Genomic DNA, 16,444 nt, shown 5'->3' with positions numbered 1-16,444 from the left:
CTAGGAAGTTGTTCATAATGACAGGTCATTGTGAACAACTTCCAAGGTCAAACGGTCAAGCCCAGTAAATGCCTAGACTTCCATATCGCTTCTTAAAAATGTTTTCCCTCTCTGTTGAAATAAAATTAAAAGTAATAAATATGACTATTATACCAATGTCGTATGTATTGTTTATTGTTTGTAGACGTAATAAATAAAAAACAATAAAAAAGAAAAATTTAAATATTTTGCTAATTCTTTCAATTAATTACAAAATTATACATTATTATAACGAAGCCCGTTTGTTTTTTTTTATTTTGATAATTCAGTCCAAAGATATCGTAGTCACGCCAAGGCGCCATTTTTGAGAGAAGCTTCTGGAGATCGGCTATACTATAGCTACTTTCTATATACTACTTTCGAAATTATTATTTTTTAAATATTTTCATAATATGTGTACACATTTTAACATTAATTAATTTGAAAGTCTTCTCAGGAAAAATTCTGGAAAATCGCTATTTTTGGCTTCCTGACTGTATATAACCCCTTAAGAAGCTTAAAGTATTGTTGCATCAATATGTGGTAATATGAAAATAATATTGCAAAAATGTGTTAACCCCGCAATATACACTTTCTCTGCCGGAATTGCCCACAAGTTCTGTTAGGAAAGGTAGCAATTTTTTGTAATTTGGGGACTCATATATATTTTTTTGTTGTTTAATTTTTATTTAAGAAGCTAAACACGAACAGAACAAAATATAAAAGGAAACATAATAAAACCCACCAAACCACGAATCCGGCTTGTCAGCAGGTTTCTTATTTTTCCTTCACAAAGAAAAACGTTAGAGAAATTATATAAATTTAAAAAGTAATATAAACATTATTAAGAATTAAAGCATACGTATTTTTTCACAAAATTTATGTATAAAAAAATAGATAGATGACTGTTAACATAAAATAATAATCAATATAAAGCCTTGTTACATATAAGCTATTTAATTATTTTTTTCTTTAAAGTTTCTTTAACATTTTCTTTTAAGATCTGTTTGGGAATCTTATTGAAAATTTTAATAATTATTTAATGAAGTGTTCTTTGGCCATACTTGTTTACAAACCTCGGTACTGACAAGCCTTCACTTTGTGCTAACCATGTATTATGTGTATATATATACCTTTTCTGGTAGTTACTATCAAATCGATATCTAGTAACTAATTTCAGCCATAAAATGGCATTTACGGACAGGCACCCTTGCTTTTAAAAAAGTTCGGGTACCTCTTAAAATTGATACTAAAACCCAAGGTATTTTAACGTCTGATTTAGAATATGAAGCTTTTATATAAATATAATTAATTTTTTGACTCAAAATTTTAAATCACAATAAAAAATGTTATATTGATAATTTTGCGGATAAAAATTATGGATTAATGTATTTTTTACATTTAATTTATTTAACACGTTCAATATATATATTTTTTAAACAAAACTAATACATAAGGCAAAAGAAAACACAAAGAAAACGAAACAAATTCCACATAAAAAAATAGGAAACCTCTTGTGCTTGGTGTGGGATTAATAAGCCAAAGAATTTTATTTTTTTAATTTTGTTTATACATATATTTTTATGGGAAGTTGCACTGTTAAAAAGATTTTTGCGTTATTGTTTTTACAAATGTGTCCTGTCTAGTTTTGTGTTAAATTTTTATATGAAAAAATAACAAATAAAAATGTTATCACCCTTTTTTAACTTTTTAACCTTTTTCGTACTTTTTATATATTGAACTTTACAGCCAAGCTAAATTTTTAATAGTATTTTTGAAAAATGCGCCTGACGTTAAACACTCATTATCTCAATTTGAGGTTGTTGTGGCTTAACACATGTTTGCATAACATCGTCCAATTATTATAAACGTATTTTGAAATGAACATACCCTTGCGATGATTCGCTGCAAGGCGCCGAGTTGTCCAGCCTGTAGTGTCTGTCTGCTTCCGTCTCCGACATTCTGATGTCCTCCGATCCGCTGGGGCTCATATGTCGCGAGGAGTGGTGCTCAAGTTGTCTGATGAGATCCTCCAGGTTCCTAATTCTAATGGGTCCGCAGGACGGAGGAACGTCGTCGTCCTCGTCATCCTCGGCCGGCCCGTGGCGATGATGCAACCCCGAAGGGCCTTCCACCATCACCGTATGGGTCTGCGGTCCTTCGCAGATCTTCTCCTGACTACTGGTCCGCTTATACTCGTAGGATCCGCAGTCTTGGAGGGTTTTCCGAAGGATTTCTTCGCTCAAAAGACTACTGCTTCCCGAAGGCGTCGCGTTCGATCCTCTGTGGGAAGCGGCGTTTCTTAAAGCTTCTAAGATGTCTTCGTGGTAGCCGTTGAGGCTCTTGAGAGTTCGTTCTACTTCCGAAATGGTGCCCACTCCTCCGAGAAGCTCGGCTCCCATGTTGCTGTCGGACTGGGACATGTTCTCCAGGTTGTCCGATTGCGAGTCGTCTCCCCACTTCTCCTTGCTGTCTCCCATCACCATCCCGTACCCGCCGTGTTTCTTCAGTATTCCCTTTTCTGGAAGTTTGGATGGATTGTTTTGTGCAACATCTATAAAAGCCACAGTGTCTTCTTCTCCTAAAACGTTTTGCATCCTTTATTGTTATTCGCTTAATGTGTCCCAAGTCTCTCGAGTTCAAATGCGAGGTAAATTAAAGGGATGAAACATTGGGACTTTATACTTTAATTGAAAAACTAGGATCTGATAATAATCTGATAATAAACAAAGCTGACCGTATTTCAATGACATTTATAAATTCTTAAATTACCTGAATGTGTGGGATCTTCTTCACTCCCCGATCCCACACCGACTCTCTTCATATGTTGCATTTTGTGTTCTCTGTTAAAATAATTATACAGATTTAAATATAAAATTGGAAGATGTTCAAGTATTGAGGATGTTTAAGTTAGTAAGAATTTATGTTGAAAGTATTTTAATATTAATATTAATATTACGGACATTACGAGTATTTTCAAATTTATTAATTTTATTGGACTCAAGAATTAGCAAACTTTGTGCAAGATAAAATTAAAACTGCCTCAATATTGTAATTAAATTTAATATGGTTAAAAAAAAACACAATTAATTTACTTGCTTTATATTTTTTGTAATGATTTCCTTAAAATTAATACATTGAGTATTGCAGGTAAATTATTCAAGGCAGAGCAAATGCAAAAATATAAATAATTACGATACGAAATATTACTCATGGCAAGGAGAAGGTTCTGCAATAAGCTAACCCCGACGAACAAATGTTGAAGAGACAATTTGAATACTTATTTGAAATCTACTTAAGAAAAAGCTGTCTAAAAGCAATGATTATTTAAATATGAACGCAAAGAAGTTAAGAGAGAAATCATGATGATTCAAGCGAAATTTTGATTTCTATCTGCGGAATATGAAATATGTACATTTAGCGCAAAATTTAAACAATTTATGGGTAAGGTTTTTTAATGAAAGTTTACAACTCAGAATATATTTATCAGGCGTTCATCTCACATGTGACCTTCATATAATTTGATGAATATCATTTGAATATATTTAGAAGGGAGTTTCAGTACCCGTTCGATAGCAGAAATAGCGAGTTGCTTATGCAAACATTCAGTGTCTCCCCGAACCGGTGTGTTTATGTAATGTATTGGAATATTCCGTTAGATTAGGACTTACTGGAATCTAGAGGAGTTAGCACCGGGTCCCGTGTGATTCCCGTGTCGGAACAAAACCCTCTGGGAATCTCCTCTGCTGCGTGGCAAATTTGCACATAAAACACCATTATGTAGGTTATCACACTAGGTCAGTTATCGCACAGAAACATAACATAAGCCACTCACACATAAGGGAAAAGACTCTCATTATCAACATCGAACACATATTAAAATCCAACACAACACACACTTAATGTCAAAGGGATGGATATTGCAAATAATGGACAGTCGTGAACAAAAGTCGTACCTGAATATCCGACAAAAGTAATAGCGCAGAGCCTAATAATTTTATTATTAAACGGGCTAGGACTTTGGTCCTCGACTGTTGTAAGCATTCGTGCATTAGAACGACAAAAATGACACTAACTAAACAATATTCGACTCGTTCACTTGAGCTTTGGTACAAAATAGCGCAATCAGGAATACAAAATACTTTGGTAGAACCTTTTTTTTTGTATTATTGTCGTGTACCGCTTATAAGCCGAAATAGTAAAAGAAGCTTGAAAGCTGTGTGCTTTGCAATTAGCATTGTCATTATGTGCAATTAGCAAATTAATTTCAATCGACCACGTTAAACGATAATTTGAAATACTTTGTTTATTTTTGGAATATTGTTATTTCGCATTATTGTTCTCGATTTAGAGGTAGACCTCTAAATCGAGCTTTTGAAAGCAATCAAAAATTACGCGGGTGATTGTGAAATATTTAATGTTTGAAACCCACCTACTTAGACCCAATAACAAAACGGTATCATTCAATCAGCTAACTATTGTTTTATATTGTAATAAAAATATTGCGGATTTTTACCTATCTAGGGAGCTACAACAAATGAATAAAGAATGGAAAATATCTACAACGCAGCATAAAATGGATTTTATATTGTTTCAAGCGTTCGTTTTCATCGATCAACTTTCAGAAATAAATGAAGGAATCGGTATGTAGACTAGCCTATTTTAATATTAGCTCGCTAGTTTTCTATTTAGTTGGTTTAATGTGAAACCTCTATGAGATAATGGCGAATGCTTTACCTGACGAACGTGGAAGGTATGTTGCCGAAAGAATGCATCTTGCTTCCATCCATGGAGACGTCCTCTTGAGAATGGTTGGAGCCCGTGGATCCTCCGGGGAAGCTCTTGGCTATGGGCTTCTTAACGTAGGGCGGGTCGTATTTCAGTACGGAACTCTTCCTTCTGGTTGAAAAATAGGATAACAGAATAAAACAAACCAAAAATAACGCGGTGATGAAACAATAATCGAAAGAGGAGGGGACAAGAGAAAGGAAGTTGAACCAAAATGGCGAAAGTGGGACGAAAAAGAAAATAAAGAAAGAAACACGTAATACCGGACCGAATTAGATTTAGTAATCAATTAGAAAATAAAAAGGGAAAATTTTGTATGCCAATTATTACGACCAATAATAAATACTTATCAACACAAAGGGCTCGAATAGAGAGCAGATAATACCTGAATTTCATTGTAAAATAGGGGGAGTGGCAAAGTGACATTTAATCAAGGGGCATTTATATGACTAATCGCACAATGAGAATATTCATCACAAATTACATTTTCAAATAACTTTATAAAATGTTTATAAAAAAATGACTTTTGCTCAATACAAATAATAATTATTTTACATGTAGATATTTTTTAGGATGAGGAAAACTACGATAATAATTCCATTTGACTTCTTGAAATTGAAAGTAAACTTCATCCTCTGTAGGATAAGAACAGAATTTTCTATGACTCTCATAGAAAATTGTTTTCCAAAAGATTCTACCTAGATGTTGTCAGCCTTTATATACAATAACATTACACTAATCCACAGAGAGATGCACCTTTAAACAGGAAGTGCATTTGTAGACAACAGTCCTTGAACATGGAGAACATTTCAGTGATAATTACATACACATCGCATGCGTTCCCTGTACTATCACATTCAGACTATAATTACACAATCATTATCAAGATTTAAACATCAAAAGCAGTTTATTTTATTTCATAGGATCAACATTACCTCTGGTATAAACATCCATACTGTTTGAAGAAATACTTTGAAAAATATGTTCTTATAACATTTGTGTTTTAAAATTTTTAAGTTGTTACAAAATATGGGTTGATACCAGGATAAGTTTTGTGAGTTTCAACACAAATAGGTGATTTAAAAAGGAAGCGATTCAATCATTAGTAATATTTTCAAGGCTCAGCATGTTAGTATTGCTGAGTAACAACATTGTCCTTAACGACAGAGTGATGTTGTTTGTAGAAGTACACTTTACCTGAAACCAATCAAATAAACATAAATAAAATTCATACTTACTCTTTGAAATAAGAATAACAAACAGACAGTAACAAATAGAGAAATAAAAATATACTGAAAATGCCAATTAATTATACAGCGACACAAGCCATCGAGTCAGTTAGCATAGTAATTATACATTTCGATAGGGACCTCAAATTTAGTTTCATGCACGAGTTACTGTTACATACACTAGAGGTCTACTCCAAATGTCACAGGAGAGGAATCGATGTTACAATCACAAGACACGATCAAATATTAGGCAAATAATTACTTTTCTATACATCGAACATATTTTACTTTACGAAAAGTGCCAATGGATAACTGTTTTATGATAAACTTGTAAAATTTTGAAGTTTCAGTATATTTTCTCACACGAACTAAAATCCGCTTCGGTTGTCTCGTGAGACAGTTGACGAGTTCAAATTGAAGCAATTCCGATATTCCGAACCGACAGAGCCGAATGTTAGTTCGTGTTTCAACCCAGGCCTTAAGGCTGGGTTCATCTAAGTAGAACAGAGTGTTACATTTAGCTGCGTCGAACAGATGGCAGATTTTCACAGACACACTATCCAGGAGGTTTACTATTGACCGCAAACAAAAAAGTGATGAAAGGTGAAGGACTTCTAACTACGCGAGGTCTTGTCACTAGTTTGTCGTGTCCGGTGTTTTCAATCTGTGCTTGATATTAGGCTTGTATTTTCAAAGCTATTCTGCTGATTCTAGAAAGCTTTTATTTGTAAGAGGATTTTAATGTACAATGATTTTATCTCGGAACGAAAATCTAGGTGAAGTATTTCTAAAATGTCTTGAATTAAAAAAAAGAGAATTACAATACAGAAGGTCATTTTTCATAGTTTTGTTGTCAATTAACAATTTAAATGAGGCAGGTAAATGACAAATTTAATAAAATGACCTATTCGCCAAATAATCAGACAAATTGAATTGAAGTCTTCGGAGATCAGACAGTTTGTGTGAGTAAAAGTCATCATCAGTGCGACGATCATAGCGTGACAACACATCAACACAAAGATATACAAGTACAGATAGGTAGCCGAGTCGTTCGAGGGGCGCGCTTAATACTCGCCTCTTGTACTGTGTTGTACGGGGCCATAGGATAGCATTCTGTTCGTGTTACGTCCGCGGTGACTATCCGAATACGTTTCATTACAAGTAAGCGAACATGGCATGCTAAAGAAAGGAAACGATGGATCGGAATGAAGATGAGGTGAGCGTTAGGACGCCGCGGACCGGCATTAAATAGACACAAGTCGTGTATTGAGCGCGCCTTGTTGGAACCGAGTGGCAGACATTGCACTAACACGGCTAAGTGAACGGCATCTAAACAATGAGCTAAATAGATATAGAATGGGAAAAAGAAAGATGACGAAGGATAACTATGTGAAAAAAATACGAGGGACAATAATAAAAATTCGTGTGAAAACTACCTTCGGTCTGTTTTCTGCTCACTAACCTTAGGCACAGGGAGAAGTTTTTGTGTACTACGACTGACCTGTAGCAGAGAGCCATCAGAGCAAATGTAATGAAAACACCCCCTACCACGGACATTAGCATCCCCACTAGAAACACCGTGTTAGAGCCATGATAGTTCTCTGCTCGGGGCGGCAGCGGGCGCATGGCGGGGGGCGGCGGAAACAAGAGAGAAAAGGATCATCAGAAGAGTATTACCGCGCTGCTAAGCGCCTGTAGCCGTGGCCGCAGCCTTAGCCGCTAGAGGGAACAACCCTAGAAATGCATGGCCGGGAACGAAGTCTACGCAAAAATCCGTCTTACTGAAACAAAACAAAGGGGAAAAAAGCGCATCGCCTCCGCGAGAGATGTTTTCTGCACCTGTAATATACGGTCTCGGTGGACCTTTCCAGTAAGCAGACGGATTTTTGTTTAGAGTCTTCAGAACCCCTAGAGTTATTCTCTCGCTCGCGTACTTTGGGGATATTGCGGTGCGGTCATTGTGAATAACATCGACGTACTGTTACGACAGCGAACAAATAATATGGATCATTTAAAGCGATGTGTATCCATTGACATTTACAACACCAAACTTTCAAGATGCCACAACATCAATAGCGATAACTCTAAACCAAAATCCGCTAGCTTCCGGTTTGTTCTACAAAAATCAAAGCAAGTTTCATTTTTATACCGGCATACAATTAAATATACGTGATACAGATAGACAGAGAGGTTCAACATTCATACACAAACAAAAATTAAAAACTAAAGAAGAAGTTATTGTTAGATATGAACTAAATAGGATTTTTAGAATTCCCATTAAACCCCGCATTCCAGGAATCCACCAACTGAGGAAAAAACAAGGGCCTTTTCAAATCGTGCTGTGTTTTCCGCGTGTATTGCGAAAACAATTTACTACGCATACACAAACTTGGAAAAATAGGCAAACCTTTGTTGACATGATACTGCAGAAGATACACGTGAATTCTGTGCGATTCGAGCAAGCCCATGTTCCTCTTACCCACTTCTTCGTTATTGTATGTCAGCCCTATTCTGCATGTTAAATCAAAAACAGTATTGACCTTAAAAGGCAGCGAGCATGCTTCATTTGAAGTTCAAATTGAGTAAATGTTGAACTTTGAGTAGATTTTAAAAATGTTAACAATTTGGTCAATATTGTTCTTTTGATACGGAATAGTTCTGAGCGTATGTACAAATCAGCCAATCACAAGACAACAGCATCACAACATACAAAGAAGGCGGCTGTATGACACCATCCAGGTATTATTTAAGTATATTTCGGTTGCGTGGTGTTCCACCGATAGTTCGCGGATTATCGTAGTCTTCCACCGGCTCCGAGGGGCGTCGCTTACAGTACCTGTAGCAAACCGCCATTAGTGCAAAACATATGAAGACACTCTTTACAACTGCGACAAGTATGAAGACCATGGTCACCGTGCTCAGTTTGTTTTTGGTGTCGTTTCCTGTAAAACAAGTGGCAATTTCATGTTATGGTAAAGCATTTCCTTATTACCTAAGCAGACGGCGTTACGTTCAAATCAGAACCCGGAGCTTTAAAATTAAACATTTCAATAGAGAAATATCACATACTACGAATGTCGATAAAATGCATGAAATGGATTAAGAATAATAAATTTTATTTTTACAATCAATATATGTGGAGAAATGTTTTCATACATGAATGTAAAAAAATAAATTTAATGAAAATACGTTGGCCTTTGTTGTTGTTGTTGTTGTTTTTCAAGATTTGTGATTATATTCTAAACAAATTTCAATGGCCAGGAACAAATAAACATGAATCGTGACATATAAGGGGCGTGGCCAAAAGAATGACCGTTTTGGCGGGAATTAAAAATTAAAAATTTAAAAGTATTTTTTATGCTACTAATAATTTAGTAAAACATTTTTTTTTACTGGACAGTATTTAATAGACCTTTATTACTTTAAAAATGTAAAAAAATGTGATATTTCTCTATTCTCAATTATTATTTTTTTAAATAAATATACTGTATTCTAGGTAATTTAATGTAAGCTTGTAAGCAATCAAGGTGATAACAGTAAATTATTTTGTGATGGGAAAGAAATGTTTAATTGTTAATACATATACAAACTAGGTATAATTTAGTGTTTTCTCGTTACCATTTTGTTTTTTATTTTAAACGATTATCATCATCATCCCCTTTCCGCACTTAATGTTGCATGCAAGTGAGATGATTGGTTTTACGCTTCAGGCGCCGTCTAGGGAATACGAAATATTCTAGTGTAAAAACACCATATTCTAGTGTAGTATCAGCTATGTCGGGAATCGAACCCGAGACCTAGAGCACGGTAGGCAAGCATCTGCCAACCAACATGATACACGTATTTTTCTGTATACCGGCTTCAAAAATCGAGTTGAAAAATAACATAACACGATTTAAGTAACTAATTACGAGTCCATAAAATAATTACTTATTAATTTATAAAAATTTATAAAAAAAGAAAAGCAGAAAAAAGATTTTTAATTCACATTTGTATCAAGTGAAATTAAGTCTTCATTATTTTACTAAAGAAAATAGTTTCAATATCTGTAAGTACTGAATAGTGCGAATGGTAATTTAAAAATATTTTATTATTGTTATATCTGGTGAATATATTTATTGATAGATGTTTACATTGTTCATATTATTTATTATGTAATAAACAAATATAATTTCTAACGAATGGATCAACACTACAAATGTTTTATATTATTTCTATCATTATTGTTTTTTTTGCACCGGGCCAGGAAGTAGAATAACAGTAGTGAATTACATCACGGATCACTCAGGCTTGAGAAAAATCACATTCTATTTTTTGTTCTCACGGAGAATCGAACCCGGAACCTTCCGTGTGTGAGTTAAGCGTCTTGACCACTTCACCACGGAGGCCACCAATTATGTTATGTTTAACATAACAAGTGTTGTAGGTAAACCTATTAAACGACTAGTTTCAATTCACATTTAAAACACTTTAAATTTGCAATGGGTATATTAACAAAATCGATTCACCCAAAATGATGTTTGTCTTTAATCAGAAAAAATAACTTACTTACGGAGTTTTTTTTTCGTAGAAAAACATAAAAATATAAACAAGTAAGTTCCGATAAACCCCCGTCTAAGCAATTTTTCGAGAAGTGCTCAAAAAATGTAAGTGAAGTTGAATATTTAACTTAAAAAGCTAAAAACTGATACAAATGTGAAAATTGCAAGGTATAATAATATATTAATAATAATTTAGTGCTATAAAAATGGCTAAATAGTGCAGAGCCAATTCTACTATATTAAACAAAAACATATGTCATTTTAGTAAAACAATGTAGAGATAACTTACTTTATATGTATAATATATTAATAAAATAAGAATACAGTAGTTGAATAAAATACATTCAAACATATAAAAATAAACTCATTCAATAAAACGTTTTTTTATTTTTTTTACAAAAAAGCAGTAAAACATATTTTAGTATGGTTTATCTTATCGTACTCAAGTTAATTACGAGATCGTATCAATTTGTGTTGTCACATTTCACATTTGTCTTTTTTGGTAATTAAATTATTAAAAGATACGAAAATAAAATGCGTAATAGACATCCATATTTATAAATAATCCCTTCATCTCGCGATATCAGGTCAGTCAAAAATGATTCCTTTCCTTTAAATGTCGTTTTTTTTAAATATATATTATGGCATCGCAAAGCTGAAATACTATAAACTGAATTTTCTGAACATTTTTAGTTGAATTAATTTGGATTTTTATTCAGAAATCCTTGCATTTCTGTTTTTACAAAGGGCTTGATGCGACAACGTAACATTAGTTTGAAGGTTTCGGAGTCCAAATGACAAAGGGATGTTGCAGAAGCCTTTGTTATGCCTCGTCTGTCCCAAAATGGCGTTTGAACTCAAGGGATGATGCAGCAATTACGGTTTTGTGTAATTTGATTGTCACGGGGGGCGGAATTATATCTTGTTTTCAATTTGAAAGCGTTGACCCGAATCACAAAAAAGAGAAAATATTTACGAAAAGAATGTTTACTTTGCAGAATCAACCTCATAGAATAACATTGTAAAGCGCCTTTGAAGTATTTTATTACAAAATGACGCTATATAAGTTATTCATAATAATAATTTTAAGAAGCGTAAAACATTTTTGTGTTTATTTTTGCTCATTTAAGTCATTTTCAGTATTTTTAATATTTGCAGATATAAGATTTTTATTTTTTTTGGCAGTGTTTTCTTACGAAGAATCAGTGTCGTTTATTTTATTTCAGCATCATCATCACCTAATTGTACATAGAGCATTGCATCGGTACAATAACCAACTTTATCATTTGTAATTTAAAGTCAAGATCATCAGGCTTCCACTTCAGGTGCCAGTCCAGGGACTATGAAATAAAGCCGAGTTAAACACCTCAATCATATATCAAATAACATACAATCGAGATACATGGCATTTGATGTACGAATTGACTGCTCTATGCACCATTGGGTATAAAAAAGCTCTTCAAATATGAATAAGTAAGATTAAATATATATATATAAATATATTTGTACGTTCTTATGTTTTACCCATTGATTAATGATTGATTGTTCAGTGGTTTTACCAAAATATTTTCATTTTGCGATAATTTTCTTTGACTCGTCAATTTAAATAAATGATAAATTTCACAGCCAAAAAAAACTAGATGATGTCGCGGGAGCGGTGAAATCAGTTATTGGTCTAACTAAGTGTCAACCTGTCAGTCATGAAAATATTTATTCTTTGAATTAATGTAAATACCTGAGTACGTTTATCAATATATAATTTATATGGAAAAGCTCTCAAAGTTCCGAATTTCCACAGATTGGCTGCATAAAAATGGGGTCAAACAAGCTCATTTGGGACAAACTTTCTACTAAAGGGCGTCCCTACAAAGTATTTAATATTTAATTTGATTTGCCATAAAATCAATATCCATGAGTGGATCGTTCCAGAAGTTTTCCACTAAAGCAGACGATAAAAGGACCCTCCACAGGGTGCCTGGAAACAATTTGCGAACTTAAAACTTCGCCCTCTGCCTGAGAAGGGAAAGAGAGACATCTATTGGCGCCGTGATGGTTAGTATAGGGCGATTAAGAAATATAGTGCCTTTGAAAAATTGACAGCCAATTTCTAAATAATCTCTATTTTAGTAGTAGAATTTCATACTTTTCGAAAATAGTAACCAAAACTTAATACAGAGGTGGAGTTTTACGGTTTTTAAAATGAAACTTGTTCCAAAACGCGCTTATGTCAAAAATCTGAACGATCTTCGTGCGCGCATGAAAAGTTATGTAGAGGAAGCAAACTCTGTTTGCAATAAAAGAGTGGTGTGGTATTTTATTATCTTCGCCTACGAATTCGCAGAGTGATTTGTTTGTTTTTGTGAATTGTTTAGCTTAATCTTCATACGACAAAACGCCTGAAATATTTTGACAATATCCCACAAGACGATACGTTTCAGACGTTTGAAAATGTTCTCATAACTCGAAACGAGGTTTGTACTTTAAAATTTCATTTTCTAATCGTACGGGGAAACTAAGTAGGTAATATGTAATAAGTTTGTTAATATTTCCAATTCAAATAAAATCAAAATCAAACTAGATTTTACGAACCGGGTTGTGGTCCCACGGTGCAGTTGCGGACTCGTGGATCGAGGGGCCGAGTTTCGAACACCGTTCTACCACAACTCATTATATTACAGTTATTAAGCACAGCTATTTACGACAAATTGAAAATGGCACTAAAATTAAATTATTTACCTAAATATTATAAATATTTCTTTGTACTAAGAATTTTTCATAAAAATATCAAACTATGAAAAAAATTTAATATAGCTTTATTTCAGAATCTTAGAATATTCAAAATATAAAAAAAAAATCCTAAAGCTGATTAATTTTAACTAATTTGTACTATCACAAAACAGATTTTATAATTTAAATAAAATTTTAAATGAATAAGTTATTAAAAACAAAGAAGCTTATTTTAATTTAACATTTTTTCCTATCTAGTCAGAGTTTAAAGTTCGTTCGAAGCACGTGAAAGCTCGCTCGCTTGCATATTAAACCACTTCTGTGGATGTTTTTGCATTCTGTTTTAAGAGTTAACTACTAAAAACGCTAACTACTTAAGAAAGAACGGCACCGACAAGGGCTAAGCAAAAGTTTGTTGATTACATTAGTGCTAGGATAAATTATACCTTAAGAACAAGCTAAGGCAAAACGAGCTTAGAAAGTTCCCATTCTTCATAGCCAAAGACATTTTATTTGCGAAAATTTTTAGAAAAAAAATATCTTTATATCGTTATAAAAATCAGCTAAATTTATCATGATTGTTTTATGATGAATTTAATGCTTTTAACATATTATTTTTTAACATTATTATTAATGCGTCCATAGTGAAAAGGGTTGTGGTCCCGTGGTAGTGTCGCGGACTCCGGATCATAAGGTCCAAGATTCGAATCACGCTCTACCACAATTCGTTTCCGGTTTTATTTGACAGGTTTTTTTACAACTAACATAAATCTAGTTTAAAATTGAAATATTAGGGTAAATCATAAAAACGCAAATATTTCTTTAAAATTAAAATAAAGTAATTTTCGCCTCCACTTGTTTGCGAGTGATCTTGAATTTGTAGGGCCATTTTATGTGAAAATTCTATAAAGAATATTGTTTATTTTTCTTAAAAAACGCATGTTTAGTTAATTATATTTTTATATCAAATAATATTATTAAATCGCCAGTTGAAAAAACCCCATCAGAGTAAAAATTGTGCCACAAAAAAATAATCGTTATATTAAATAAATTGACCGAGAGCAAAAGAAATATGAAACGATAAAAAAATCTGACTGAAGCATATTGCTGGCCCAAAACAACAGTGAGATAAACCCGAAATTTCCAATGTTTAAATGAATATGCAGATATGTTAATAAATTTAATGTGTTAATCTTTTAAACTAATACTATTTTAAAGTTAAGACAGTTTACCTATTTGAAAATACGGCATTCATCTGCTTCAAATCGTTTAATTCATTATGATTCTTTTCAAACCCAAAAAAATGATTAATTTAGAACACGTTGCTTTGAGAAAACAATATAAGCATAGAAGAAGTTGTTTTAAAAACTGAGTAACCCGTATTAACAAAAAAACAAAACGTAACAGTCTCTACACTAGACAGTTCTCTTTTAAAGCTGGTTACTAGTGAAGAAGACTTTTTAACCAATTGTGTACATATTTTTTATCGTAAAATAATAAATAAAATTAATTTAAAAAAAAACGATCCTAGGCACATCTTCCATGTGCTATTATATTTGGCATTTATATTGGTACTGTTAGAAAAACATTTTTATTTATGAAAAGATTGACGGTAAAACCACATTTTCTTGTCACGCTTAAAATACTTGGAGCCAAATATTGTGATGGCGAATAGTTGAATTTTTGAGCCTACTCACCGTAGGGTGTTTCCTTTTTTTCCATCTTCATCTCGAGGTCGCTCTTGGCCTTGTCTGGGGGTGGAGTGACGGGGTCCCAGTGCGTGGGAGGGGCGATAGTGATCTCCTGAGGGATGGAGCAATCGGGCCCAGCCCAGCCAAGCTCACAGTGGCAGCGGATTACGTTTGAACACACCTGGGTTTAAAAAAAGCAAATAGAAAAAAGATAGAGGCGCTAAGAGTTAAAGGAAGTTAAGCGATATTTAAATAGTTTTTGGCAAAATGGCTTCCAAACATTTATGACGTTTATGAAATGACTTAGATTAAGTCAAGTAAATGTAACGATTTATTCGTAAAATGAATGAAGAGAAAATAAATTATGTAAACTGATTGCTTATACAAATTTAGCAGTTTCTATGGCATCATTTTTTCTTTTAAAATTGAACTTTGCTTTGAATATTTTTTTGTTTATTTGATTGCCGCTTAAATTAGTGTGGTTTAAAACTAAAGATTTTTAAAAATCTAACTACATACTTGGATTTAATAAAATTTCTGTCAAAAGTCGCTTTAGCTCTTATGGCTCTGAGCGCCTCAATTGGTCATACCCACATAACATTTTTGTACACTGATTTTACGATTTATCTAAACTGATTTCATTTATTTTTTATTTTATTTATTTATTTATTTTATTTATTTTTATTTTATTAGGGAAATCAACAGTTCTACATACATATTTTTAGTAAACAAACAGATATAGTGTATAAACTCAGAACCAATAACAGATTTCCACATAGTATACAAAGTTAGTAAAGAATATATATATTACATATCAAATAAATACATACAATTTATACATATAAAAATGTTATTTTCAAGTACTCAATAATCAAAGATTTTTTAAATATTAATTTTAAGAACATTAAGTTACTGTAAATTGGGCGGGATAAGGACAAAAAAAAATGCTTGAAGATAGGATAAGGAGGGGGGGGGGGAGATGTACATATTTATTATTATAATGTCTACTAAGTTACATAATACATTTTTAGTTTAAATTTTAAATCTGACAGAGTGATGTTTGTATAATCTATATTTTTAAATTTTGTATTGTACATTGAAAAAGTCCTACGAAAAAAAGCATTTTTAACATACGATGTTTTACTTGTTGGTATCATCGTATTTGTCCTATTCACAAAAGTCTGTATCCAAAAATACAAATAAGATACAATTTTTTTTGAACGTTTAATTTGAGGAAATGTATTTAACTGATTCTTCAATGTAGATACTTCGACCACACACCAAACCATAAAAATTCTCAGTGTCGGAAAGATGTATGAAATTTAAAATGTTTTATTAGGCTTTTCCTAATAATGATTGGGTAGAATCTCACAAATAGAGTTATATACTCTAGCCCTCTAGAGCGTCGAAACAAAGTTTTAATCATAGGTAGAATGTTCAGTCGAAATTT

At 32.9% G+C, this 16,444-nt stretch overlaps 1 protein-coding gene across 1 annotated transcript in view; it reads right to left on the bottom strand.

Annotated features, from left to right (window-relative positions):
* The window catches only part of mmd (disintegrin and metalloproteinase domain-containing protein mind-meld), a 673,422-nt gene that overhangs the window by 919 nt on the left and 656,059 nt on the right, over positions 1–16,444 (bottom strand). Inside the window, exons 17-22 of the mRNA XM_088243654.1 lie at positions 15,001–15,175; positions 8,872–8,977; positions 4,756–4,917; positions 3,690–3,764; positions 2,791–2,861; positions 1,909–2,599 (exon numbers count right to left, since the gene is read on the bottom strand). Of these exons, the coding sequence (XP_088099780.1) occupies positions 1,909–2,599; positions 2,791–2,861; positions 3,690–3,764; positions 4,756–4,917; positions 8,872–8,977; positions 15,001–15,175 (1,280 nt within the window). The remainder of the gene's footprint in view (positions 1–1,908; positions 2,600–2,790; positions 2,862–3,689; positions 3,765–4,755; positions 4,918–8,871; positions 8,978–15,000; positions 15,176–16,444) is intronic.

Source organism: Micrasema longulum, unplaced genomic scaffold, assembly GCF_059751315.1.
Source record: "Micrasema longulum isolate JH-2025_06_02 unplaced genomic scaffold, ASM5975131v1 h1tg000222l, whole genome shotgun sequence".
Classification (NCBI taxonomy): domain Eukaryota; kingdom Metazoa; phylum Arthropoda; class Insecta; order Trichoptera; family Brachycentridae; genus Micrasema; species Micrasema longulum.
The sequence above is the reverse complement of the archived record's forward strand: the minus strand, read 5'-3'. Positions and strand labels throughout refer to the sequence as shown.